This window comes from Pelodiscus sinensis, chromosome 22, assembly GCF_052426305.1.
Source record: "Pelodiscus sinensis isolate ZL-2025 chromosome 22, ASM5242630v1, whole genome shotgun sequence".
Classification (NCBI taxonomy): domain Eukaryota; kingdom Metazoa; phylum Chordata; order Testudines; family Trionychidae; genus Pelodiscus; species Pelodiscus sinensis.
Window position 1 is genome coordinate 980,319 of NC_143073.1, and position 25,484 is coordinate 1,005,802.

General features: G+C 47.4%; 3 protein-coding genes across 3 annotated transcripts; all 3 read left to right on the top strand.

Annotated features, from left to right (window-relative positions):
- Window positions 1–223: 223 nt before the first annotated feature.
- On the top strand, window positions 224–2,178 carry LOC149521762 (uncharacterized). Its single transcript, XM_089772600.1, has 2 exons — window positions 224–368; window positions 1,263–2,178. The coding sequence occupies exon 2, from the start codon at window positions 1,283–1,285 to the stop codon at window positions 1,742–1,744; it is 462 nt and encodes a 153-aa protein (XP_089628726.1). The 5' UTR covers window positions 224–368; window positions 1,263–1,282; the 3' UTR covers window positions 1,745–2,178.
- A 6,012-nt stretch (window positions 2,179–8,190) lies between these two features.
- On the top strand, window positions 8,191–10,067 carry LOC149521763 (uncharacterized). The gene is made up of 2 exons (XM_089772578.1): window positions 8,191–8,342; window positions 9,151–10,067. Exon 2 carries the CDS (start codon window positions 9,171–9,173, stop codon window positions 9,630–9,632), a length of 462 nt encoding a protein of 153 aa, XP_089628704.1. The 5' UTR covers window positions 8,191–8,342; window positions 9,151–9,170; the 3' UTR covers window positions 9,633–10,067.
- Window positions 10,068–21,736: 11,669 nt separating this feature from the next.
- On the top strand, window positions 21,737–23,612 carry LOC149521764 (uncharacterized). The gene is made up of 2 exons (XM_089772435.1): window positions 21,737–21,890; window positions 22,711–23,612. The coding sequence occupies exon 2, from the start codon at window positions 22,731–22,733 to the stop codon at window positions 23,175–23,177; it is 447 nt and encodes a 148-aa protein (XP_089628561.1). The 5' UTR covers window positions 21,737–21,890; window positions 22,711–22,730; the 3' UTR covers window positions 23,178–23,612.
- Window positions 23,613–25,484: the final 1,872 nt, after the last annotated feature.

The following is a 25,484-nucleotide window of genomic DNA, read 5'->3' on the forward strand; positions in this document are numbered from 1 at the left end:
ACCTCTGAGTCACCCACCTGGTTTGAAGTTCTTCAGTGGGTGACTTATGAAATGGGATTGGATTTACACCTGAGTCAACACCAAGGAGCTCAGTGGGGTAACAGCAGGGAGGAAACTTGCCCATTAAGTATTAAGAGGAATGTTTGTGTGGAATTGGCAATTGAGTCATTGGCTGATCATGATCAGAACTGTGGCAACAATTGGAGGTGTTACCCAGCTAATGAAACTCTTTTGTTTGCTACAGATAAGGTCTTAGCACAGAGAGGGAGTCTCCTCCCCTGCCCATTGGCCACAGAGCCCTATAAAAGTGCTTTCCACTCCGGGTTGTTCTATCTCCTTCTCTAGACTTCATCCCCTCACTGAGCTCGGTAAGTCTATGCAATTCAAACAAAACCCATAGTCGCTGCAGGGATCGTTTTAACTGGGGACTGAACCTTCACCAGCATTCCGGGATTTTAGCCTTATTAACGGGGGTGGTTTTTTCTTTGCAAACTAGACGCTCTGTCCCTTGTCGATTCCAGGCCGTGGTGGATTCCCACTTGCAATATATTATGCTGGGTTCTTCAACGCCCCCAGCGGGACTGGGACACCCGTTCCCAATAGGCATAATAGGATAGGGCATGCAAATCCTTTAGATAGTTACTGAACTAGCCTGGGGCTGAGATTTTCAATAATGGAAACCTGGAGTGTAATTACAGTAACTACGTATCTGAAAGTTCTATTTGTCCAAAAAAGTCAGACTCCCAGATACTTGGAAGACTGGTCATTGTACCCTGCCGTGTGCATACCGCATCAGAGATCTGTTGATTGAAACAGCAACTTCGTGGTTCTTTTTAGTTTGATAGAAAATCAAAATGTAAAAAAGTCTGGGAAACGGGAAGTTCTGACCGACCTATTATGCCAGTCCTAGAAATCTCCTGGGTAAGATTTGGCATTTTCTTCCAGATCCTTAGCAGCCCTAAGCTGAAATACAAGGTTTGAATACAGAGTGAATGTCAGTCTCCTCAAGGGGTGTCACGTGGTATAATGATTGCACGAAGCAGGAAAAGGTCAATCTGTTTGAAGGGGTTGGGATTTTTTTGGTGGTGTTTGGAAGCGACAGGGGAATGTGTGAAAAGCAACAACAGGACGAAACAGGAGTGGAGATTTGATCTTCAGCCAAGCTTCACAAACTTCTTGTCCTCCATTACTCTCAACTCTGAATCTCTCGTTCCACTCCCAGCTGTCTCTGACATTCTCTCTGTTCCCTCCTCTTGTTTCAGGATTCCCTCCAGCACACAAGATGGCTTGCGTTCCCCAGGATTGCGGTTCCGATATTTGCCCGCGCCCATACATTGACGTCTGCAACTCGCCATGTGTCTCATCGTGCGGCGATTCCACGGCCGTGGTCTTCGCGCCTCCAGTGGTTGTGAGATTCCCGGGACCGACTCTGGCCACTTGCCCTCAAGACAGCTTCGTGGGAAGTGCCCTGCCGCAGCTGCCCTATGGCCCCGGGGGCTTCCCTGGTGTTGGGGGCGGTGTCGGTGGCCCCTTTGCTGTGGGCTATGGTGGTGTCTCTGGGGGACGTTTTGGTGGCAATTATGGGGGTTATAGTGGCGGTTCTGGGGGAGGTTATGCTGCTGGTGGATGTGGGGGAGGTTACAGTGGTGGCTATGGGGGATCATGCGGATCCAGGAGGTCCTATCGTAGCATTTCCTCATGTGGGGGAGGATATTCCAGCAAAGGAGGCTGCGGGCCCTGTTAAGCCCCAGAAGATCCGTCAATCAGGAAAGAACAAGACAGAGATTCGTCGCTGAGCTAACGGACAATGATGCCCACAGCTCTGCCCACGGGATGTGGGTGTTCATCGCCTGCGTAAATCCAGCCGATCCGGGTCTCTAACGTGTTCCCTATTGCTGCATGCCTCATTTACTGCTTCCCAAGCTTGTCTCACGCTGCCACTGCGCTTTGTGCTGTTGCCATTGAATGGGCTAAAAGAAGTCGCTGGGTTGGAGGCAGGACGTGAATTTCCAACTCTGCCTCTGCCAGAGGGAAGGAGAACAGCTGGCGTGGGATGGGAGGGGGCTGGTTCTCGCTCTCGCTGGAGCCCTGACGATCCATTCTGTGTGCCCAGCAATAATTCATTGGGCAGTGTGGACTCCTCTGCTCTTTGCCATTAAACATTCTGCTGCATCATAACACCGGCCTCTGGTTTCCTTGTCTCCGTTCTTCCCTCCCCAAGCAAGTTGGGAGAAATTTCCCTGGGGGAGCGGCTCCATCCCAGCCCCAGGCAATGCCACACGCCGGCTCCGGCGCCCAACTCGGGAGCAACCCGGGACATTCACTGTCTATAGCAGTGGGCAAGCTGCCTGCACGGACACATTCCCCCTTGTTCCACGTGCCTCCAAGTGGAATTAAAACATTTTCCTGGCCATCAGTATAAGGAAGCAATCTCGGGAAGATGAGTAGTCCAGCCCTCTGAGGAAAGGGAGGGCCTGGCTGGTCTTGGTCTGTTCCAACATTATTAACAGTGAGGGGTAGAGGCCCCACGAATTACCATGGAAATCCTGAAATCAGGGCTCAGCCCCCATTAGAGATGAGAAATTACTGCCCATGTGTCACCCCCATTTCTCATGCTGCCGATTAAGCCCATTTCATCCAATCCTCTTTCCATGTGACATGTAGAGGTAGTGATGGGTTTGTTCCATACGATTGCGCTGAACGTGCTTGGAAACTGTCATCCGAGCCAGAGACAACACGCCAAATATTTTCAACTTGTCCCCAGAGATAAGCATTTCGACCATTTCCCCATTTGTGTGGCTCTCCTCTGGACTCTCTCCAGTTCGTCCCACCATCAGAAATCTTGAGAAAACTCTGTTTTTCAGAAGTGCTCAGTGTCTGTTCTCTGGACCCTGTTCCCAGGAAAGTTTCTCAGGCACATTACAATTCCATGGCTTTCAGGGCTTCTCTGAATCCATTTTGCAGGAAAAGGGCCTGAGAAAATGTAGGCATGAAAGAAGCCAAGTGTTCCTAGTGGAGAGAGTTCGTGTCAGTTGAGAAAATATTCTTCAGCTGAAAACCTTTTTGCTCAGATCCCCTAATGTTTAACATTATTTATCTTGAGGAAATTATTTGAGAACCTCAACGATATCTCAGTATTAATAAATCTTTGGATACAGTCCCACACGACACTCTTAGGCGCCAATAGGGAGAGAGTTCCCCCAAACACGCAGCTAAGACACAACGATGAACAGGTTTAAGTGGTTGAGAGCCTGGTTTCAAAGGTTAGTTATCAGTGGTTTGGTACCAGCCTCACATGCTGCACCCAGGGATGACACAAAAGAGGTTGTCTTGGGTCTTGTTCTCATCAGTATTTTCACTAATTACTTGAATATGTGAACAGAGGGGCCATTGATAAAATCTGCAGAGGTCACCATGCTCAGAGGTCACCATGCTTCGGAAAGCAGGAGGAGAATTCAAAAGGAGATTCTCAAATTGGAGCTGTCACCTGAACTCAACTCTGTGAAATTTAATAAAGGCAACTGCGAAGCATGAAGTTTAACAGCGGAACTTCAGCTCAGATGGAGACCGGAAAGGCACAAGCTAGAGTTGTCTCTGCACTTTTAGGCACCACATCCAGTCCCCCCCCAGCGAACACAGGTTTAGGGACATCTGGAGCATTATGTTGTCTCCCTCAAATAGCCTGGGTTGACACCATTGAAGGACCAGTCCTCTGTCAACTTCTCCATTTCATTTTTAATGCAGTTATAGTTTTGGGTTGGACAAGATGTTTTTGGGAACAAGTTAGACCATCCCTGACCAATCTGATTAGCTGCTGTGATGAGGTAACTGGCTGTGTGGACATGGGAACGTCAGTGGATGGGATATACCTTGACTTTAGCAAAGCTTTTGATACGGGAGGTCCCGTGGCACCTTCTGGACTAGCAGATTTGTTGGAGTGTGGGCTTTCGTGGATGGGGTCCCACTTTGTCAGATGCATGTCATGCGTCTGGTGGGGTGGGTCTTTGCCCACTGTGCTTGTGCTCCGGTGGATCTGTTGGTCTGTGGGGTGCCACAGGACTTCTCATTGTTTATGCAGATTTAGATTAACACGACTATCCTGGGATACTTCTGGTATGGTCTCCCACACATTCTTGCCAACAAACTAAGGAAGTATGGATTGGATAAATAGCCTGTAAGGTGGCTAGAAATCTGGCTAGATTGTTGGTCCCAACGGGTAATGATCAACAGCTCGATGTCTGGTTGGTCATCCGTTTCAAGCGGAGTGCCCCAAGGATCGGTTCTAGGGCCAGTTTTGTTCAACATCTTTATTAATGGTCTGGATGAGGGGATGGATTGCACCCTCAGCAAGTTTGCAGATGACACTAAGCTAGGAGGAGAGGTAGATACGCTGGAGGGCAGGGATAGGGTCCAGAGTGAACTAGACAAATTAGAGGATTAGGCCAAAAGAAATCTGATGAGGTTCAACAGGGACAAGTCCCTGTATGTGGGACGGAAGAATCCCAAGTTTTGTTACAGGCTGGGCACCAACTGGCTAGGTAGCAGTTCAGCAGAAAAGGCCCTGGGAATTAAAATGGATAAGAAGCTGGATATGCATTAGCAGTGTGCTCTCGTAGCCAAGAAGGCTAATGGCATATTAGGGTGCATTAGGAGGAGCATTGCCAACAGATCTAGAGAAGTGATTATTCCCCTTTATTTATCCCTGTAAGATGTGGAGAAATTGGAGAAGGTCCAGAAAAGAGCAACAAGAATGATGAAAGGTCTAGAGAACATGACCTATGAAAGAAGACTGAAAGAATTGGGCTTATTTAGTTTGGAAAAGGGAAGACGGAGAGGGGACATGATACTTTTCAAGTATCTAAAAGGGTGTCACAAGGAGGAGGGAGAAAAATTGTTCTCCTTGGCCTCCGATGATAGAACAAGAAGCAATGGGCTTAAACTGCAGCAAGGGAGGTTTAGGTTGGACATTAGGAAAAATGTCCTAACTGCCAAGGTGCTTAAACACTGGAATGAATTGCCCAGGGAGGTTGTGGAATCTCCATCTCTGGAGATATTTAAGAGCAGGTTAGATAGACATCTGTCAGGGATGGTGTAGACAGAGCTTGGTCCTGCCTTGAGGGCAGGGGACTGGACTCGATGACTCTCGAGGTCCCTTCCAGTTCTAGTGTTCTAGGCTTCTATGATTCTAGCCAAGCTGCATGTGTGTTGCATTAGGAAGGATTTCCTTATGTTGGTTTCAAAGCAGTTCTCTGATACATTTCTTTGGGTGACCCCTGGGTCATGTTGATACAAAACTCTGCCCTGTGTGCTCCCGTTAAGGATAGTATGTGCAACTCTCCTATCGGCACTCAATCCTCTCGTTTTCACTCTCCATACTCCCAGCCTTGTCAGCCCTACCTCCATGCCCCTCGTCCTTTGCGTTGCCTTTCTCTCTTCTTGCTTTCAGACTGACCAGAACAGGAAGCAGGATTCTGGGGGCGGACCACCTTGGATTTCCTGCGTTGCAATATTGTTCTCTCTTCTGATCCGACCCATTTGCTAACGGCTACTAGGCTATGTGTAGACTACATGCCTCTGTCGCCAGAGGCATGTAGATTAAGCTACCTGGCATAGGAAAATGAAGCGGCAATTTAAATAATCGCCGCTTCATTTAAATTCAAATGGCTGCCCCGCCGAGCCGATCTGCTGTTAGTTGGCTCAGTGCGCTAGTCTGGACGCTCCATGGTTGACATCAAAGGCATTTGTCGACCGCCCTGGTAAAACTCATCCCATAAGGCGTACCGGGGTGGTCGACAAATACTTCTGATGTCGACCGCGGAGCATCCAGACTAATGCGCTGAGCCGACAAACAACTGATCGGCTCCGCGGGGCAGCCATTTTAATTTAAATGAAGTGGCGATTATTTAAATTGCTGCTTCATTTTCCTACGCCGGGTAGCCTAATCTACTTGTCTCTGTTACCAGAGGCATGTAGTCTAGACATACCCCTAATGTCCTGTTCCCTTTTTCTCACTGCTGCTGCTCACGGAACAGATCTTCCCAGGAACACCCTCCACCTCACCCCAGGAGTCTCAGATCTTTCTTCAGTGAAACTAGCTCATTTAAACCCCTCTATTGTGTAGCCATGGCTGGGATTACGTTTTCCAATCTACGTTCCTTTGCATTTCTCAACATGGAATTTTATCTGCCGTTTTCTTGCTAGGCACCCAGGTTTCTGAGTTCCCTTTTTATCTCTTGGAATGATTCTTTGCACTGAATTATCTTGAAGAATTTTGTGTGATCTGCAAATTGTGCCAACTCCTAATATGGCCCCCTTCTGAGATCAGATCAAAATATGTTGACCATCACACGTCCCATTATATCACAGTCCCTGGGGAGCCTGCTAGTCACCTCTTTCGACTGTGAAATTGGACTGTGAACTTGCAGCACAATTTATTTTAACTGCTTACCGATCCAGAAGAGACCCTTCCCTCTTAGCCTGGAACAATTCACAATGTCAAAGAGTCTTTGGCAGGTGAACTGGTCAAACTTTTTCTGAAATCCCAAGCCCTGTTTCCATGGGATCACCCTTTTGTATGTCTTTGGTGGCTAATTCATGAAATTCTAATGATTAATACACTATGAAGGCTGTCATAATCAGCAGTGCTGACCAGCATCTGGTGACTAAGCGGTAAACTCAGGTATCTAGCAAAGGTGTCCGACCATCAGCCGATAACAATGCAGGTAGGAAATTCAAACTGGAAAAGAGGGTTTTGTCTCTCTCTTTGTTTGAGCTCAGAGCAGTTTCTCCCAGGTATTGAGGGAGATGGGGGATGCTTCTCTCTGAAGAATGGACTTCTTAAAATGTGTAAATATGGAAAAGTTTAGATAATCCATTGGGGTTTCCTGTTTTCCTTGTCTAGTGGTTTTGAAATCTTGTCTGAGCTGGTTAATTGGTTTTTTTTCTCTTTTGTAACTAAGCATTATGGGCCCAGAGGTTTTCCCTGAGTATCTATATGAAATGGTGGCTCTTTCCATCTAGTCAATTTCCTATGCTTGCAACTGTAGTTTCATTTTGATAACCAATACTGGTTAATTAGAAAAAACCCAATCTTGTATTGATTGTTGTGTCCTTAGGACTCAGTGCCTAGTTCCAAGGGCAGAGTCCATTGTGGTCTGTGGATTCCCTCTGGTTTCCCAACTCCAAGCAACATAGAGGTTGGGGTAGGGGGGAGAGCTTCACCTAAGGGAGCGGATTTCCCAGGTGATCTCTTCCCTGATTTTCTTGGAATTACTTGGGTGGTGGCAGCGGGTCCCCCCAAATCTGGGAATTAAGATTTTGTGGGGGAAGTTTTGTACCAGACCTGTAGAGGCAAGGGGTTGGGATGCTCTTGCGGGTCCCCAACTTCTGCATTCATTGTGCCAGAGGGGGAACAGCCTTGACAAGGTCCTTTCACAAAATCCACTATGACACTTCACCAGCAAATCATGCTCTGCCGTGTGGCTGGTAATCCTGACGTTTAGAACAATTTCAACCAATTTATTCTACGTAGAAATAAGGGGAAACGGTAAAGAATCCCTATCCCATTGGTTAGCCACCTGGCAAGTGATCAGGAGATTGATGGAAGTGATGGACTTAGGACAGTAATTCGACCATTTCCTACTGAGTTTCTTCCGAACTTGGGGGTGAATGGCAGCTGCTCCGGGTGACTGATCAGTATTTCATGGATCGGTTTGTGTCATTGTCTTGCTTCTGTGTCCAGGAGACAAGGGTAACTCGGAAGACCTGGGTCCAGGCTCTGGATGGATTGGCAAGACAGTCCTGCCCTCCTGAAGGGTGGTGGCTGAACAAGACTGAAGGTGGAGGTACGCCCATGATGAACAATGTCTCCCACCCTGCATGGATTTCCAAGGATGAACTCCACCTTGCCACTAATGTGCTATCGGTCAGGGTTGGAATCAGTAACACGGAGCCCTGGGCATGGCGGCAGGGTAATATTGATACAGCTCTGAGTCAGCCTCCTCTTTTGAAACCCTTCAAATGCAAATGGATTCCTATCTATGTCAGCACCGAGGAGATTGGTGGGATGATCCCAGGGAGGGAGGTTGCCCATAAAGGTTTAAGAAGAAATGTTCACGTCATGTGCGTGGCATTGGGAATTAAGTAATTGACTGATTATGACCAAACCTACTGCAATAATTCAAGGTGTTACCCATCCAGCAAAACTCTGGTATTTTACAGATAAGGTCTTAGCACAGAGGGAGTCTCCTCTCCTTCCCATTGGCTACAGAGCCCTATAAAAGTGTCTGTCACTCTAGGTTATTCACTCCACTTCTCTTCACTTCATCGCCTCGGTGACTTGGGTAAGTCTATTGAATTCCAGTTAAGTTTTCTGTCGTGTCAGAGATCATTTGACCTAGGGATTGAATTTCCAGCAATTAGACCTATTAAGGCCTATTAAGGAAGGTCACTTGTTTGCAAGAGAGATGCTCTGTAACTTGTCAGTTTCTGGCCAAGGGGGATGCAGGCTTTAAAATGATCATGCTGGGATTGTCAGCTGCACCAATGGGACTGGAAAACTCATTCCTATTAGCAACTGTAGCACAGGGCATGTAAACCCATGAGAGAACTATGGGCAACTTTAACTTACCCTTTATGTACAAATACCACTTCCAGCTGCTCAGCTGCCTTAGCCAGACTCGCAGCAACTTGTTTTGATTTTGTTGTTTCATTGTTTCATTTTAGTAAACAATCAAAATGCAGAAAAGTCGGAGGAACGGGAAGTTCTGACCGACCTCCTATGACAATCCTAGAAATCTCCTGTGTAGAACTGGGCATTTCCCATCCAGAGCCTTAGCAGGTGTAAGCTGAAATACCATGTTTGAATACAGGGTAAATGCCACTCTTTTTAAAGGGTGTCATGTGGAATGATTGCATGAAGCAGGAAAAAGATCAATTTGTTTGAAGTGTCTGAGATTTTTTGGGGGGATCTTCAAAGATAAAGCAGAATGGGTGAAAAGAAATAGAAAGAAGAATCAGGGAATTTTGGCTGAAGGTCAAGTACCTGTCCCTAACTTCTTCTCCCCCATTACTTTGAAAATCAAACTCTGAACCTCTCATTCCACTCCCAGCTGTCCCTGACATTCTCTTTGCTCCCTCCTCTTGTTTCAGGATTCCCTCCAGCACACAAGATGGCTTGCGTTCCCCAGGATTGCGGTTCCGATATTTGCCCGCGCCCATACATTGACGTCTGCAACTCGCCATGTGTCTCATCGTGCGGCGATTCCACGGCCGTGGTCTTCGCGCCTCCAGTGGTTGTGAGATTCCCAGGACCGACTCTGGCCACTTGCCCTCAAGACAGCATCGTGGGAAGTGCCCTGCCGCAGCTGCCCTCTGGCCCCAGGGGCTTCCCTGGTGTTGGGGGCGGTGTCGGTGGCCCCTTTGCTGTGGGCTATGGTGGTGTCTCTGGGGGACGTTTTGGTGGCAATTATGGGGGTTATAGTGGCGGTTCTGGGGGAGGTTATGCTGCTGGTGGCTGTGGGGGAGGTTACAGTGGTGGCTATGGGGGCTCATGCGGATCCAGGAGGTCCTATCGTAGCATTTCCTCATGTGGGGGAGGATATTCCAGCAAAGGAGGCTGCGGGCCCTGTTAAGCCCCAGAAGATCCGTCAATCAGGAAAGAACAAGACAGAGATTCGTCGCTGAGCTAACGGACAATGATGCCCACAGCTCTGCCCACAGGCTGTGGGTGTTCATCGCCTGCGTAAATCCAGCCGATCCGGGTCTCTAACGTGTTCCCTATTGCTGCATGCCTCATTTACTGCTTCCCAAGCTTGTCTCACGCTGCCGCTGTGCTTTGTGCTGTTGCCATTGAATGGGCAAAAAGAAGTCGCTGGGTCGGAGGCAGGACGTGAATTTCCAACTCTGCCTCTGCCAGAGGGAAGGAGAACAGCTGGCGTGGGATGGAGGGGGGGCTGGTTCTTACTCTCGCTGAAGCCCTGACGATCCATTCTGTGTGCCCAGCAATAATTCACTGGGCAGTGTGGACTCCTCTGCTCTTTGCCATTAAACATTCTGCTGCATCATAACACCGGCCTCTGGTTTCCTTGTCTCCGTTCTTCCCTCCCCAAGTACGTTGGGAGAAATTCCCCCAGGAGAGCGGCTCCGTCCCAGCCCCAGGCAATGCCACACGCCGGCTCCAGCGCCCAACTCGGGAGGAACCCAGGACATTCACTGGTCCATAGCAGTGGGCAAGCTGCCTGCACAGACACATTCCCCCTTGTTCCACCTTCTCAGAATTGAAATAGATGATATTTCCCGACAAATACTAGAACATAAATAGTTCTAGTGGAAGCTTGAGCTACCAACTAGTCCAACACTTTGAGCGAAGGCAGGACTTGTGTGGTCTTGGTCTAGTCTGTGGTTATAATTCAGCAGTGATAGGGATCCCAAATTACCATGGAAACCTGAATTCAGTACTTTGTTCCTATTATAGGATGGCGTTTTTGCCAAATGAGACTCACATTTCTCTTGCTGTAGATTAAGCGCATATCATCCAATCTGATTTCGTTTGTGGAACAATTGTTCCATATGGGAGAGGTTCCCTTCTAAACACACTTCTGAGCTCACTGAGATGCAGATGGATGGCTCTTCTCTATCACCAAGCTACCCCGTGATTTGCAAAATAGAGTTTACATTTCTATCTGCACCATGATCTGCACTTGGTAGAGCAAGGCGGGGAAGGGAGAGGAGTAAAGCCTTTTTTGAAATCCGGAAGAGAGGGACTGTCTGTGCTTCCCTGGCTTCTGTATCACTTGCACAATGATAGCTCTCATCACCTCTTTCCTGCGCAAACTTATCTGAAAGTCTTGCAGGTTGTGTTTTTGGGGGAGGGTACAATATCCTCAGATAGACGATGAGGGATTTGTCTCCACCACCATTACCAGAGATCACTGAGAACCTCTGTTTCTAAACACAAGGCCAAGAGTTTGAAGAGTGATTGGTGAAGCTGGTACCTATCTTTGAATATCCTGAAAAACACTCATTTTCAGACGTTTTCAGTGACTATTCTCTGGAGCCTTGTTCCCGTGAACATGTCTCATGCTAAATTCCGTGCACTCTTGAAATTCCCAGCCTTCACATCATCCCAGAATTCCTTTTGGCAAAAAGGACCTTAGAAATTCTGGGCACTAAGGAAACCAAACGTTTCTAATGTAGCGTATGTGTGTCAGTGGAGTGAGTAGGCATCAGTTGAAATTTTATTCAGCTAAAAGGCCTTTCACTTATATCCCCTAAAGTTTACAAAAAAATGAGCTTGAGGGAAATTATTTTACAGCTTCCACAATATCATGATATTAGTAAAGCTTTTGACGCAGTCCCACATAACGTTTTTATAAGCAAGCTCGGGAAATAGTTCCCTCAAATTCCTGGTGGAGGCAAAATAATTAACAGGTGGCAGCGAAACAAGTTGTTGAAAGTCTGGGTTCCAAGATAGTGTATCAATATTTTGTTGTCAGCCTCACAGGCTGTACCTGGGCGCGACCGACAGGAGGTTGTCCTGGGTCTTTTACTCTTCAACCTTTTCATTAATTAGTTAAATCTCAAGTATCAGCGGGGGAGCAGTGTTAGTCTGAATCTGCAAAAGCAGTGAGGAGTCCTGTGGTGCCTTAGAGACTAACATGCATCTGATGAAGTGGGTCTTTGCCCACGAAAGCTTATGCTCCAACTCCTCACTGCTTTTTTAGTTACATCTCAGAAATTCAGGAAATTCAGGAAAGGCAACTACAAAGCATAATGTAAAGTGGGGAACCTGTCCCACTCTGACAGAGACTGGAAAGTTCTCTGCAGCATTGGGTACCATGTCTGGTCCCAGCTTCCAGGGATCACAGACGTAGGGACGCCCAGAGCACTGAGTTCCTTCCCTGAAACTTGGGCTAACAGCCATTGAAGGACCTGTCCTCTGCCAGCATCTCTATTTCTTTTTCAATCCAGTTACCGTTTTGGGCGTCACTTGGAACACATTACACAATTGCACGTGTGTCACACAAAGAAGGACTCGCTAGTTTTGTTGCAAACTTGGTCTCTAATAAGTTCTTTGGTTGACCTCTGGTTGTTGTGCAAAACACTGCCCTAAGTGCTCCCATTACTCCATTCTAGGCACAACCATCTCTCCCCCCCTTACTCCTCTCTGTTGCCAGCTGAACACTCCCCGTCCGTTACATCTCGCCTCATCTGGAAGCAGCTCAATATCCCTCTTCATTTGTGTTGCCCGTCTCTGGACTTGCATTAGACCGACTGGAAGAGCGAGCAGGATTCCGGGGGTGATGTGCCAGGGATTTCCGGAGCGGCACTGCAATATTGCTCTGTCTTCTGATCCGACCCGTTTCCTAACGGCTCCTAACATCCTGTTCCCTTTCCCCCCTTCTGCCGCACATGGAGCAGATCTTCCTAGAGAACTCCCCACAAGGAGTCTCAGATCTTTTTCTTCAGCAAAACTAGCTCATTCAGACCCCTGCATTGTGTGGCCAGGGCTGGAATTACATTTTATTTGGCATTTCTCAACATGGAATTTCATCTCCCCTTTTCCTGCCTGGCACCCAGGTGTGTAAAATCCCTTTGGAACTCTTTGAAGGAGGCTTTGCACTTAACTGTCTTGTGTGATCTGTAAATTCTGCCAGCTCACGGCATGACCTCCTCTCCAGCTACTTCAGATCCCATTGAACAGCACTTTCCCCAGGCCTCTCTGCGCCGTGAACTGTAACCACTTACTGATCCAGGAGATACCCTTCCCTCGCAGCCCCCAATTATGTACTTTGACAAGCTCCCCCACCAAAGGCTCTTTGGCAAAGACTTTTGGAAAGTCCAGGTTGTCGTAAGTTGAGGGTAGGTCACATGGAGTCAGCAGGCCTGAAAAAAGGCCTGGAACATGAAAACAGCAACAGACCTGGAATCTAGTAAGCAAGACTTTGGTTCAGTCACACTGCAGCCAAGAAAGAGGCCCGATTGATAAGTGTGTGATTGGGTAAGTTAGGTGGAGCATGGAAGGACACAGGGAGATACCGGGTACAGATTGTGAGCTAGAGGCAAGTGACAGAACATCTCCATAAGAAACGTCTTGATACCAACGACTCCCCAAAAACGAATGTGCATAATGACCTCAGTTCAGGACTGGGTTGATATTGACAGCATGAAGGATAGTAAGTAGACCCCCATTCTATGCAACAAAGGGTGGCTACCTGGTATGTAAGACGTGGTGTAAGTTATTTGTCCATATCTATAAAAGGGCACCGCAAACAGTGAGTGCCGACCGACCTGGGGGGCGGGGTGCAGTAGGCATCAGTATAGGTGGGTGTCATTACCAAAGCTTGCAGAATGCACAGTGGTTTGGTGTTGAGATTGTCGGCTAACCACTCAGTGTCTGTCATTTGGCAATAGGCCTGCTATGTGTTGGAGCATTGCCAACGCTTGCAGAATACACAGTGGCTTGGCATTGAGATTTTCTGCTGACACCTGTTAATGCCTGGCATTTGGCAATAAACCTGCTCGATTGGTTTCAGCCTGGCCTGAATCTGTCCTTTCTGGGGGCTCTCAGAGGTCTACCGTGTTGACCCACGTGCACGGGGTTTAGTGCTGTAGATAAAGGGCGCACACTCACGCATGCACACACGCAGCCGAGAGTTCATCATCACCAACGGAGTAGAGGACCTGTCAGGAAGGCACCAGGACAACCCCGAAACCCTGACTGATGACACTGTCATTTGGCATTAGGTCAGTTAAGTGTCGGTACATTGCCAACCAAGTATCTATTGTCCACTGGGACACTCTTGTCCATAGAGTAGTTGTCACGTTCCAAAAATTCTAAACTACCATATAGTTTGGAGGGTTTGTTTCATCAAGAAATCTTCCAAAGATATCAGCGCTAAGACCACCAAATTCGGTACACAGCTTCCTCTCATCATACCATAAAGCAACATACGGATTTGCTTGTGCCAGCAAAATGGGATGTGCCTGGAATGGGATTGCTCCTCATAAAGCCAAAGAGAAAAGAGACAGAATCAGCAAAGCAAGTACAGTCCTCCAAGCTGACATAACTGAGTGAATGCTGAAAGAGACCGAACCAAGAGGACCCAGACATAGGGGGAAGCTGGAACAGGATTGCTTCTCAGTAAACTATACAGAAAAGAATGAAAACGGAGCAATTTGGAGCAGAGCTCTGTTTGGGTGCAGCTACGTCAATGCTTAAGGCTTAAAAACTGGAAGAAAATATTATTGAACTCCAAACTGACGATAGCCCTTATTTGCTATGTTTTAATACAAGATAAGAGCTTATGTGCATAAGGGAAAAAAACCCAAACCACAGGATGGAATTCCCATTTAAGAAAATTTACTAAAACATCAGAGACATTTTACCAATCCCTTATTTAAAGAAATCCAAAATACATTTAATTTCCTAAGAATAACACTGTGTTTTTCAAAATACAATAATTTGAATATTTAAAAATACATTAAATGTAAACAAAAGTGGACGTTTCCTTTTTGTTTTTTTGAAACTCAGTTGACTGTAGGACGAGTGCAACATCGGGGACACATCCTAGCAATGGGGATGGGGAGCCATGGCTCAATAAAGGCCAGATTGACGTTTCTGCTGACATGTTCTGTTCACACTCACGGCTGATCATTTTGATCTTTGTCCCAATTTCACCCAATTACCTCGTACTCAACCCAGGGCACATTCCTAAAAATCCGCATCCCGTGAGTTATCCGCCAGGCATCTGCTAGTGAGACCGATGCGAACCGTGGACGCCTTTCCATGGGACACTCGAGAATTTCCCACTTTCTGGACTCGGGGGATCCCTGCCAGTTCACATGTATTGATCGGCTTGTGCCAGCATCCTGAGCAGGCTTCTGGGAGAGAACTGCAGCCACACGCCTGAGTGCAAGGCCTGGTGATTGCTGGCCAAGGCCGCCTGCGCTCCCAAAGGTGCTGGCCCCGGCGCACAGTGCGCAGCTGAAGGGGAGGACACGCTGCAGGAGGAACAAGGGCTCCCACCCTGCAAAGATTTAGAAGGGTGAACTCCACGTTGGTGCTAATTAGACACCTGCCCACCTCCCTCTTACGGGGGCAGGCAAACCTGGATCTCCCCCCCGCCACTGGGGCAGACCAGGCTGCACCCACGGCAGCCCAAGCCCCTACTGCCTCCCCCACAACGCCCCACCCCTGCCACACCAGCCATGCCCCCTTTCCCTTCCCCTCCCTCCCACATCACTACCCCCCACCCCTGCCACGCCAGCCCATCCCGCTTCTCCCTTCCCCTCCCTCCCACATCACTACCCCCCACCCCTGCCACACCAGCCCATCCCGCTTCTCCCTTCCCCTCCCTCCCACATCACTACCCCCCACCCCTGCTGTGCCTGCCCAAGCCTTTGGTCCTTCCCTCCCCACCCCACACTCCGGACCCCTTCTCTCTTCCCCACATCACCCCAGCCCTGATGCACCAGCCCGGGTCCTTTCTTCCCCCACCCTCGGTGCCCCCACTCCTGTCATGACAGCTTGGGCCCTTCCTGCCTCCCCAGGCCAAACCAACCATTGCCCCTTCTCCCTCCTCCCCACCCCCTAGCCATGCTGTGCCATCCTGGGCTCTTTCTTCATCCCACCACTGCCTCCCTCTCCTGGCTCCACCAGCCAGGGCTCCATCTCCCTCCCTTGTCATGACAGCCTGGGACCTTTCTCTTTCCGCACAACCCTACCATGCCAGCATGGGCCTCTTCTCCCTCCACCCAATCCTGGCCAGCTGAGGACCTTTCTCTTCCCCCCACCCACCTCCTGCCATGGCCTACCCCTAACACCCCCACTCCCAGCTGGGCTCTGTCCCCGGCCAGGCCCGGCTCTCTCCCCACAGCCTCTGGGAGGTTGAGCTGAGCCAAAGCCAGAGCCAGGCCTGGCTCTCTCCCTCCAGCCAACAGGGGGTTGGGCTGGGCCACCTTTCCCCCCCTCCACCATGCTCAGGAGGCCTCATGGCTTGTGGCTTCCCGGCGGAGGGTGGAGGCAGGAGCTGTGGGACGCAGAGTGATGCATGACGTCATTCTGTCGTCCCACAGGAAAAGCTTTTTTTGCTATATAGAGAGAGATTAGTTGGGATTAAACCAGGAGCCTGGAACCCTGCACACGCCTCTCCTATTGTCACATCACTACGCCTGAGTCACCCCGGCATTGTGAAGTTCTTCACAGGCCTACTCCTGAAACGGGATTGGATTTACCCCTATAGCAACACCAAGGAGCTCAGTGGGGTAACGCCAGGGGGGTATCTTGCCCATAACATTTTAAGAAGAATTTTTCAGGTGATGGATGTGGACCTGGGAGTGGAGTAATTGGCTGATCATGATCAGAACTATTGCAACAATAGGAGGTGTTTCCCTTTCTGCACTAAGATTTTATCTGTAAAAAACAAAACAGTTTCGTTGGATGGGTGTCTCCTCTCCTCACCCATTGCCTATCGAACCCTATAAAAGTGCATGCCATTCTGGGTTGTTCTATCTGCTTCTCTTCATTTCATCCCTTTGGTGACCTGGGGAAGTCTCTTGAGATCAAATTGCTCTCGTGTTTTGGGTAGCCAACATTTAAACTAGGGACTGCATAGGGCTAAAGTCACAGAGTAAAGGTGACTATTAAGATGGGTCACTTTTTGTTTGTAAAGCCATGCTTTGTAACTTGGTGGGATTTGGAACTAAAACTACAATACTGGGATTTTCAGCTCCACACATGAGACTGGGACACTCTGTCCCAGTAGGTACAATAGGTTAGGGCATGTAAACCCATTCGTTATGAAATATCCCAGCCTTAAACTACTTAGTAGTGGGCAACTTTTTATGTATGAATAATACTTCCAGACGCTCTGGTTCCTTCCTTAGACTTGGAGACATGTACATCACAGTCTGACCCTGCTGCATTCATAAAGCTGGGAGAACTGTTTAACGGAACAGCAACTTTGTTGTTCTTTTTAGTTTAATTGATGATGAAAATCTAGAACACCCTGCGAAGTGGGAAATGCTTTATATGCAAATCTAGCCTCTGTTCCAGTGACGTTATGGAAAAATTCTCCTGATGAGCAGATGCCTACATCCCAGTCCACATCAGGCCTCCTAGAAAAGAGCAGAGTTCTGTACAGCTCTGGCGTCAGGAAACTGGGGTTGATGGATCCTTGGCCTGATCCCTTATAGAACTAACAGAAATCTTCTGGCTACATCTGGTAGTTTTCTATCTTGATCCTCAGTTGGCATAAGCTAAAATCACAGTCTTGAATTAAGAGTTAATGTCACCAGCTACACGACTGTCATGCAACATAAGGGTTGCTTGAAATAGGAAAATCTATTAAAAATTGTCTGAATGGTTTTTTGTGGTGCTTGGAGCTCAAGGGGAAATGAGTGCAAAGCAATAGAAGGAAGAAAACAGAGCAGCTATTTGACTTTCAACAAAACTTCCCTAACTACTTCTCCCTTGTTACTCACAAACTCCAACTCTGAATCTCCCGTTCCACTCTCAGCTGTCTCTGACATTGTCTTTGCTCCCTCCTGTTGTTTCAGAATTCCCTCCACCACACAAGATGGCTTGTATTCCCCAGAATTGCTGCCTCGATATTTGCCCGTGCCCATACATTGACGTCTGCAACTCGCCATGTAGCTCATCCACGATTCCACGGCCGTGGTCTACGCGCCGTGGTCTACGCGCCACCAGCGGTTGTGAGATTTCCGGGACCGACTCTGGCCACTTGCCCTCAAGACAGCTTTGTGGGAAGCGTCCTGCCGCAGCTGCCCTCTGGCCCTGGGGGCTTCCCTGGTGATGGGGGCGGTGTCGGTGGCTCCTTAGGTTCTGGGGGCTAAAGTGGTTTCTAAAATGAGTTCTGTGGGACATTTTGGTGGCAACTATGGGGGACATAGAGACTGTTATGGGGGAGGTTATGCTGCTGGAGGTTGTGGGGGAGGTTATAGTGGTGGCAATGGGGCCCTAGCAGATCCAGGAGGTCCTATCGTAGCATCGTTCTTATGGGGAGATGAATGAGAAGAGACGATATCGATTAATCAGAGATCACTCAAAACATCTATAGCTAAACACAGGACCAAGATTTTTCAAAAGCCATTGGTAAAGTTGGTACCTGTCTTTGGAAATCTTCTCAAGTGCTCAGTGTCTGTTCTCTGGAGCCTTGTTCCTATGAATGAGTTTCAAGCTAACTCTGTCATTCATGGAGTTCAGGTCTTTTGTGAATACGTTTGGAAGGACAGAGCCATAGAAATGTGGGGCATGAAACGAGCCAAGTGTTTCCACTGTGGAAAGTAAGTGTCATTTGAAAACACAATTATTCCTCCGAAAACATTTCACTCATATGTCCTATATTTTATCATAAATTAGCGAGAGGAAAAATATTTGGGAATCTCAAGAATATGGCGATATGAGTAAAGCTTTCAGCACAGTCTCATATGACATTCTTACACGTAAAGAAGGGAAGGAGTTCCCCCAGGCACACGGCTGAGGCAAAATTGGGAACAGATGGTTACAAAAGCGGTTGAAAGGCAGGTTTCAAAGATTAGTTATCAAGAGCTTGGATCCAACTCACACGCTAAGTCTCTGGGTGATCCATGGGGGTTATCCTGGGGCTTGTTCTCTTCCAGGTAATGAGAGGAATAAGAGAAGGGACAGTTGACTGATAGCAGTTGCAGAGGTGACACGCTGGGAGGGGTTGCATGAGCTTTGGAAGATAGGATGAGAGTTCGAAAATGGCTTCCCAAATGGTCAAGACCTCATCTGAAGTTAAAAACAAGATGAATTCAATAAAGGTAACTGCAAGGCATGAAGGTTAGCGGAGCAACGCTCCCACTCAGATAGACACTAGAAAGGCAAATCAAGACTCGTCTCCACAGTGTTGGGCACCACATTCGGTCCAATTTCTAGCAATCACGAGCTTGGAAGCATCCGGAGCATTGAGTTGTCCCCCTCAAGAATCCTGGGCTAACAGCCATTGACAGACCTGTTATCTGTCATCTTCTCTATTTCTTTTTTAATCCAGTTATCGTTCTGGGCATCACATGCTTTTTGGGGCACAAGTTACAGAAGTTGCACATGTGTGACACAAAGAAGGACTCGCTCGTGTTTGTTTCAAGCCTGATCTCTAATAAGTTCTTTGGGTGACCTCTGGTTGACGTGGTGTGCAAAACTATTCCCTATGTGCTCTCATTCCACGATTTTATGCACAACTATCGTCTCCCACTTACTCTTCTCTGTTGCCAGCTGAACATTCCCCATCTGTTAAACCTCACTTCACCCACAATTTGATTAGTACCCCTCCTCATATGCATTGCCCTTCTCATGACTTGCATTTAGACTGAGCAGAAGAGGAAGCAGGATTCCGGGGGTGGTGCGCTGTGGATTTTCAGAGCGGTGTTGCAATATTGTTCTCTGTTATGCTCCTTTCTTTTCCTAATGGTGCCAAACGTTCCGTTCCCTTTTTCTTTTTGACCACTGGTGCACATGGAGCAGATCTTCCCAGAGAGCTCCCCACAAGCACTCTGAGATCTTTCTCCAGCAAAACGAGCTCATTTAACCCCCTGCATTGTGTGAGCATAGCTGCTATGATGTTTTCCAACATGCATTACTTAGCGTTTCTCAATAAGTAATTTCATCTGCCTTTCTGTTGCCAGACACCCAGCTTAGCAAAATCCCTTTGGAATTGTTTGAAGCATGTTTACACTTACCTATCTTGAGTAATTGTGCGTGATATGCACATTCTGCCAACTCACAGTAATACTTCCTTTGCAGCTCGTTGAGAAATATGTTGAGGACCACTAGTCCCAGTACAGTGTAATTCGTGGGAAGCCTGCTATTTACCTCTCTCCGTTGTGAAAATGGACTGTTATCTCCTTCATATGAAGAAGCGAATTCTGCCCATGAAACCTCATGATACCATCTACAAGTTTGGTTAGTCTCAAAGTGTCTATCCTCCACTGCAACACTCTTGTCCATATAGTTGTTGACTGATTCAAAATATTTTTACCTACTATATATTTTGTCTCTCTGCTTGATCAAGAAGTCAAGCTAAGCACTAAGAACTAGAACCACCAATGTCAGTGAATAACATCCTCTGATCATACCTTAAAGAAATATAAAGAGTTCACTGTGCCAGGAAAATGGAATGTGTCAGGAAAGCGATTGCTCTGAGAAAACAGACAGAATCACCAAAGCAAATACATGCCTTAAATGTGACATAATTGAGTAAACGTTGAAAGAGGTGGAACTGAAATGAGCCAAGCCAATAGGATGAAGCTGAAATAGGATTGCTTCTCAGTAAACATTACAGAAAAGAGTGAAAATGGAGAAATTTGGAATAGTCCTCTGTTTTCACAGCTACATCAAAACTCTATAGTCTGTTCTCAAACAACATTTTCTTGTTGTTTACAAACTGACGACAGCCCTTTCGGTTACAACTTAGCGAATGATAAGGGCTGATAGGGATGAAGAAAAAAAACTCTGCAGGATGGAATTTCCACTTTAGAAAATTTACTAAAATCGTTCAACAGAAAAATTATAAGATACCCATATTTAAGGAAATGTGCAATAAATTTAACTTCATAAAAATAATACTGTATTTTTAAACTAAAACAAAAAGAAAAATTTGCATTCCTTACTTATATTATTTGAAAAAACAACAACCCTTAATTGAGTAAAGGACCCAAGAAATGCCAGTGATTAGTAAGTCAGGACTTCCCTTCACACAAGCCATACTGACTTTTCCCTGCCATATTATGTTCACAAGCATGGCTGAAAACGTGGACCTTTGCTATACAGACAGTCCCCAAGTTACATGGATCCGACTTACATCGGATCCCTACTTACAAACGGGGTGAGGCAAACCCGCACTAGCTGCTTCCCCCCAGCAGACTAGGAAGATGTGAAGCTAGCGCCCCCCCCCCCCCCCCAGCAGACCAGGGAGACGCGGAGCGGTTTTTCTCAGAAGACACCTCAGCTTGAGAATAAAGGACTGAGGGAAGTGAGGTGTGGGAGAATAAAACTGAGCTCTGGAGAAATGTTTGGCTAGAGTTTCCCCTACAATATGTACCAGTTCCGACTTACATACAAATTCAACTTAAGAACAAACCTACAGTCCCTATCTTGTACGTAACCCGGGGACTGCCTGTACTTTCAACCTATTTACCTTGTACTGAACTGAGGGGACAATTTTCAAAATCAGCATCATGTTAGCTATCTGCCACTCATCTGCTAGCGAACATGATAGAAGTGATGTATCACTTACAACAGTGACTAGACAGTGTCATATTGGGTTCCTGCACAACTCTGGGGTGAATGCCAGCTGGTCCCGGTGGCTCAAACAGACGAGACAGAGCTCGAAGTGGGGATGTGGAGCGTGAAGAACAATGTCTCCCACCCTGCAAGGGTTTAGAAGAGTGAACTCCACCTTGCTGCTAATTAGGTATCAATAGGGATTTAAAGAACTAACATGGAACCCTGCGCCTGACGGCAGATTGTCATATTGATACACCCCTGAGTCACCTCCTGTTTTGAAGTTCATCAGTGAACTAGTTATGAAATGGAGCCTGGATTTACACCTGAGTCAACACCAAGGAGCTCAGTGGGGTAACAGCAGGGAGGCAACATGCCCATAAAGTTTCAAAAAGAATATTTGTGTGGATCTGGGAATTGAGAAATTGGCTGATCCTGATCAAAACTATTGCAACAATCAGAGGTGTTACCCATCCAGCGAAACTGTTTGCTGTTTTGCAGATAAGGTCTTAGCCAATGGGAAGGAGAAGAGACTCCCTTTCTGTATCAAGAAGCCCTATAAAAGCGCTTGCAACTCTGGGTTATTCTACCCACTTCTCTTGACTTCATCCTCTCCGTGAACTGGGTAAGTCCCTTGAAACAGGGTTACTCTAGATGATGCTGCAGTGATCCCTTGAACTAGGCTCTGAACTTCCTCCAAGACACTGTGATTTGGGCAATGTTAACAAGGGTCGTTTTTTATTTGTAAAAGAGAGGCTCTGTCACTTGTCTGTTTCAGGCTGTGGTGGATAGGAACTTATGCTGAAATTTTCATCTCCTCCAATGGGACTGGGACATTCATTCTAAATAGGCTCTCTAGGATAGGGCATGTAAATCCAGTAGAGACTCATGAAAAATCTCAGCCTTACTCTGCATTAGTAATAGACAACATTACGCTGACAAAGGCTACTTCAGAAGCTCAGCTGTCCGAACTAGACACACAGCTGTTTGGACTTCTACTAAACTTAAAAGAACAAGTAGAAACAAAGCCTAGGAAAGGGAATTTCTGACAGACCCATTGAGGCAATACTTGAAATCTTGTGAGTGCAATTTGAAAATTTCTATCCAGACCCTTAAGAGGTGTCAGCTGAAAAGCCAAGTTTGATTTCAGAGTGCATGTCATGGACTTTGCCGTGTGTCTTGTAGTATAATGGTTGCAAGAAGGAGGGGAAAGATCCTTTTTTTTTTTTTTTTTTTTTGAAATGTCTGCGATTTTCTCCTGGTGCTTGTAACCCAAGGGGGAATGGTTGCAAAGTAAGAGAAGGAAGAATCAGGGAAGCTTGACTGAAGGTCAAGTACCTGTCCCTATTTACTTGTGCCCAGTTACTTTGAAAATCAAACTCTGAATCTCTCGTTCCACTCTCAGCTGTCTCTGACATTCTCTCTGTTCCCTCCTCTTGTTTCAGGATTCCCTCCACCACACAAGATGGCTTGCGTACCCCAGGATTGCGGTTCTGATATTTGCCCGCGCCCATACATTGATGTCTGCAACTCGCCATGTATCTCATCGTGCGGCGATTCCACGGCCGTGGTCTTCGCGCCACCAGTGGTTGTGAGATTCCCGGGACCGACTCTGGCCACTTGCCCTCAAGACAGCTTCGTGGGAACCTCCCTGCCGCAGCTGCCCTCTGGCCCCGGGGGCTTCCCTGGTGTTGGGGGCGGTGTCGGTGGGGCCTATGGGGGACGTTTTGGTGGCAATTATGGGGGTTATAGCGGTGGTTATCGGGGTGGTTATCGGGGAGGTTATGGTGGAGGATGTGGGGGAGGTTACTGTGGTGGCAATGGGGGCTCATGTGGGTTCAGGAAGTCATACAGTAGCATTTCCTCATGTGGGGGAGGATATTCCAGCAAAGGAGGCTGCGGGCCCTGTTAAGCCCCAGAAGATCCGTCAATCAGGAAAGAACAAGACAGAGATTCGTCGCTGAGCTAACGGACAATGATGCCCACAGCTCTGCCCACAGGCTGTGGGTGTTCATCGCCTGCGTAAATCCAGCCGATCCGGGTCTCTAACGTGTTCCCTATTGCTGCATGCCTCATTTACTGCTTCCCAAGCTTGTCTCACGCTGCCGCTGCGCTTTGTGCTGTTGCCATTGAATGGGCAAAAAGAAGTCGCTGGGTCGGAGGCAGGACGTGAATTTCCAACTCTGCCTCTGCCAGAGGGAAGGAGAACAGCTGGCGTGGGATGGAGGGAGGGCTGGTTCTTACTCTCGCTGGAGCCCTGACAATCCATTCTGTGTGCCCAGCAATAATTCACTGGGCAGTGTGGACTCCTCTGCTCTTTGCCATTAAACATTCTGCTGCATCATAACACCGGCCTCTGGTTTCCTTGTCTCCGTTCTTCCCTCCCCAAGTACGTTGGGAGAAATTCCCCCAGGAGATCCGCTCAGTTCCAGCCCCAGGCAGTGCCACACGCCGGCTCCGGCGCCCAACTCGGGAGCAACCCGGGACATTCACTGGTCCATAGCAGTGGGCAAGCTGCCTGCACGAACACATTCCCCCTTGTTCCACGTGCCTCTGAGTGGAATTAAAACTTTTTCCTGGCCATCAGTACAAGGAAGCAATCTCGAGAAGTCGAGTAGTCCAGCCCTCTGAGGGTGGGGAAGGCCTGGCTGGTCTTGGTCTGTTCCCACATTATTGACAGTGCGAGGTGGAGATCCCACACATTACAACGGAAACCATGAAATCAGGGCTCAGCTACCATTACAGGTGGGAACTAACTGCCAATGAATCACCCACATTTCTCATGCAGCCGATTAAGCCCATTTCATCCAAACTCATTCCCATTTGACATGCAGAACAAGTGATTGGTATGTTCACTCTGACAGCCCAGTGCATGCTGGGAATCTCGTTCCATGTCAGTTGGTTTTTCTCCACCCTAAACACACCAGACATTGCTACTCCATCCTCAGAGGGCAGGTTTCTAAGCGTGTGATTATTTGAGTCGCTCTCCCCTGGACTTTGCCCGGTTTGTCCACATCTTTCCTTGCCAAGCGGGGTGCTCAAAGCTGGGCACAAACCCCTATTTCCCTTCTAATCACACCTCTGAGCTAACTGGTCTGTAGATAGAAGGATATTCTCTTTCACCAAACCACCCCACCATTAGCAGAATTAAAATAGTACGTTTTAATATTCACCATAACGTGCAATTCCTATCGAGAAATACAAAGAGGAAAATGTCTTTATGGGGCATCGAGAACATGGGAATTGCCTGTGCTTCCCTGACTCCTAAATTGTTGGGAAGAATACTCAATATCACCTCTTTTAGACAAGTCCCAGTACAGAAGGATCAGATAGATGATGAGTGATTTATCACCACCACCATGTATTCTTATGGGGAGATGAATGAGAAGAAACGATATCGATTTATCAGAGATGACTCTAAACCTCTGTAGCTAACCACATGAAACGAGCCAAGTGTTTCCACTGCGAAAAGTAAGTGTCATTTGAAAACATAATTATTCTTCCAAAAGCCTTTCACTCATATCCCCAATATTTTACCAGAAATTAGCCAGAGGAAAAATATTTGGGAATCTCAAGAATGTGGCGACATGAGTAAAGCTTTGGACACAGTCCCATGTGACATTCTTATATGTAAAGAAGGGAAAGAGTTCCCCAAGTCACACGATTGAGGCAAACTTATTAACAGATGGATACAGAAGTGGTTGAAAGGCAGGTTTCAAATATTAGTTATTGAGGGCTTGGATCCAACTCATATGTCATACGTTATCTGATACTGCTATCTGTAGACTGTCCCTTCTCTAATTCCACTCATTACCTGGAAGAGAACAAGCCCCAGGATAACCCCCATGGATCACCCCTATGGGCTTGTTCTCTTCCAGGTAATGAGTGGAATTAGAGAAGGGACAGTCTACAGATAGCAGTATCAGATGTGACACGCTGGGAGGGGTTGCATGCGCTTTGGAAGACAGGATGATAATTAAAAATGATTTCCCAAACGGTCGAGTCCTCATGTGAGGTTAAAAACAAGATTAATTCAATAAAGGCGACTGCGAGGCTTGAAGTTTAGTGGAGCAATGTTCCCACTTTGGTAAACACTAGAAAGGCAAAGCAAGAGTCGTCTTCACAGTGTTGGGTACCACATTGGGTCCAAGTTTCTTCCAATCATGGGTTTGGGGACATCCGGAGCATTGAGTTGCCTCCCTCAAGAATCCTGGGCTAA

Coding starts and splice junctions, on each gene's coding strand:
- LOC149521762 (XM_089772600.1), top strand. CDS start 1,283: ATGGCTTGCGTTCCCCAGGATTGCGGTTCCGATATTTGCCCGCGCCCA.
- LOC149521763 (XM_089772578.1), top strand. CDS start 9,171: ATGGCTTGCGTTCCCCAGGATTGCGGTTCCGATATTTGCCCGCGCCCA.
- LOC149521764 (XM_089772435.1), top strand. CDS start 22,731: ATGGCTTGCGTACCCCAGGATTGCGGTTCTGATATTTGCCCGCGCCCA.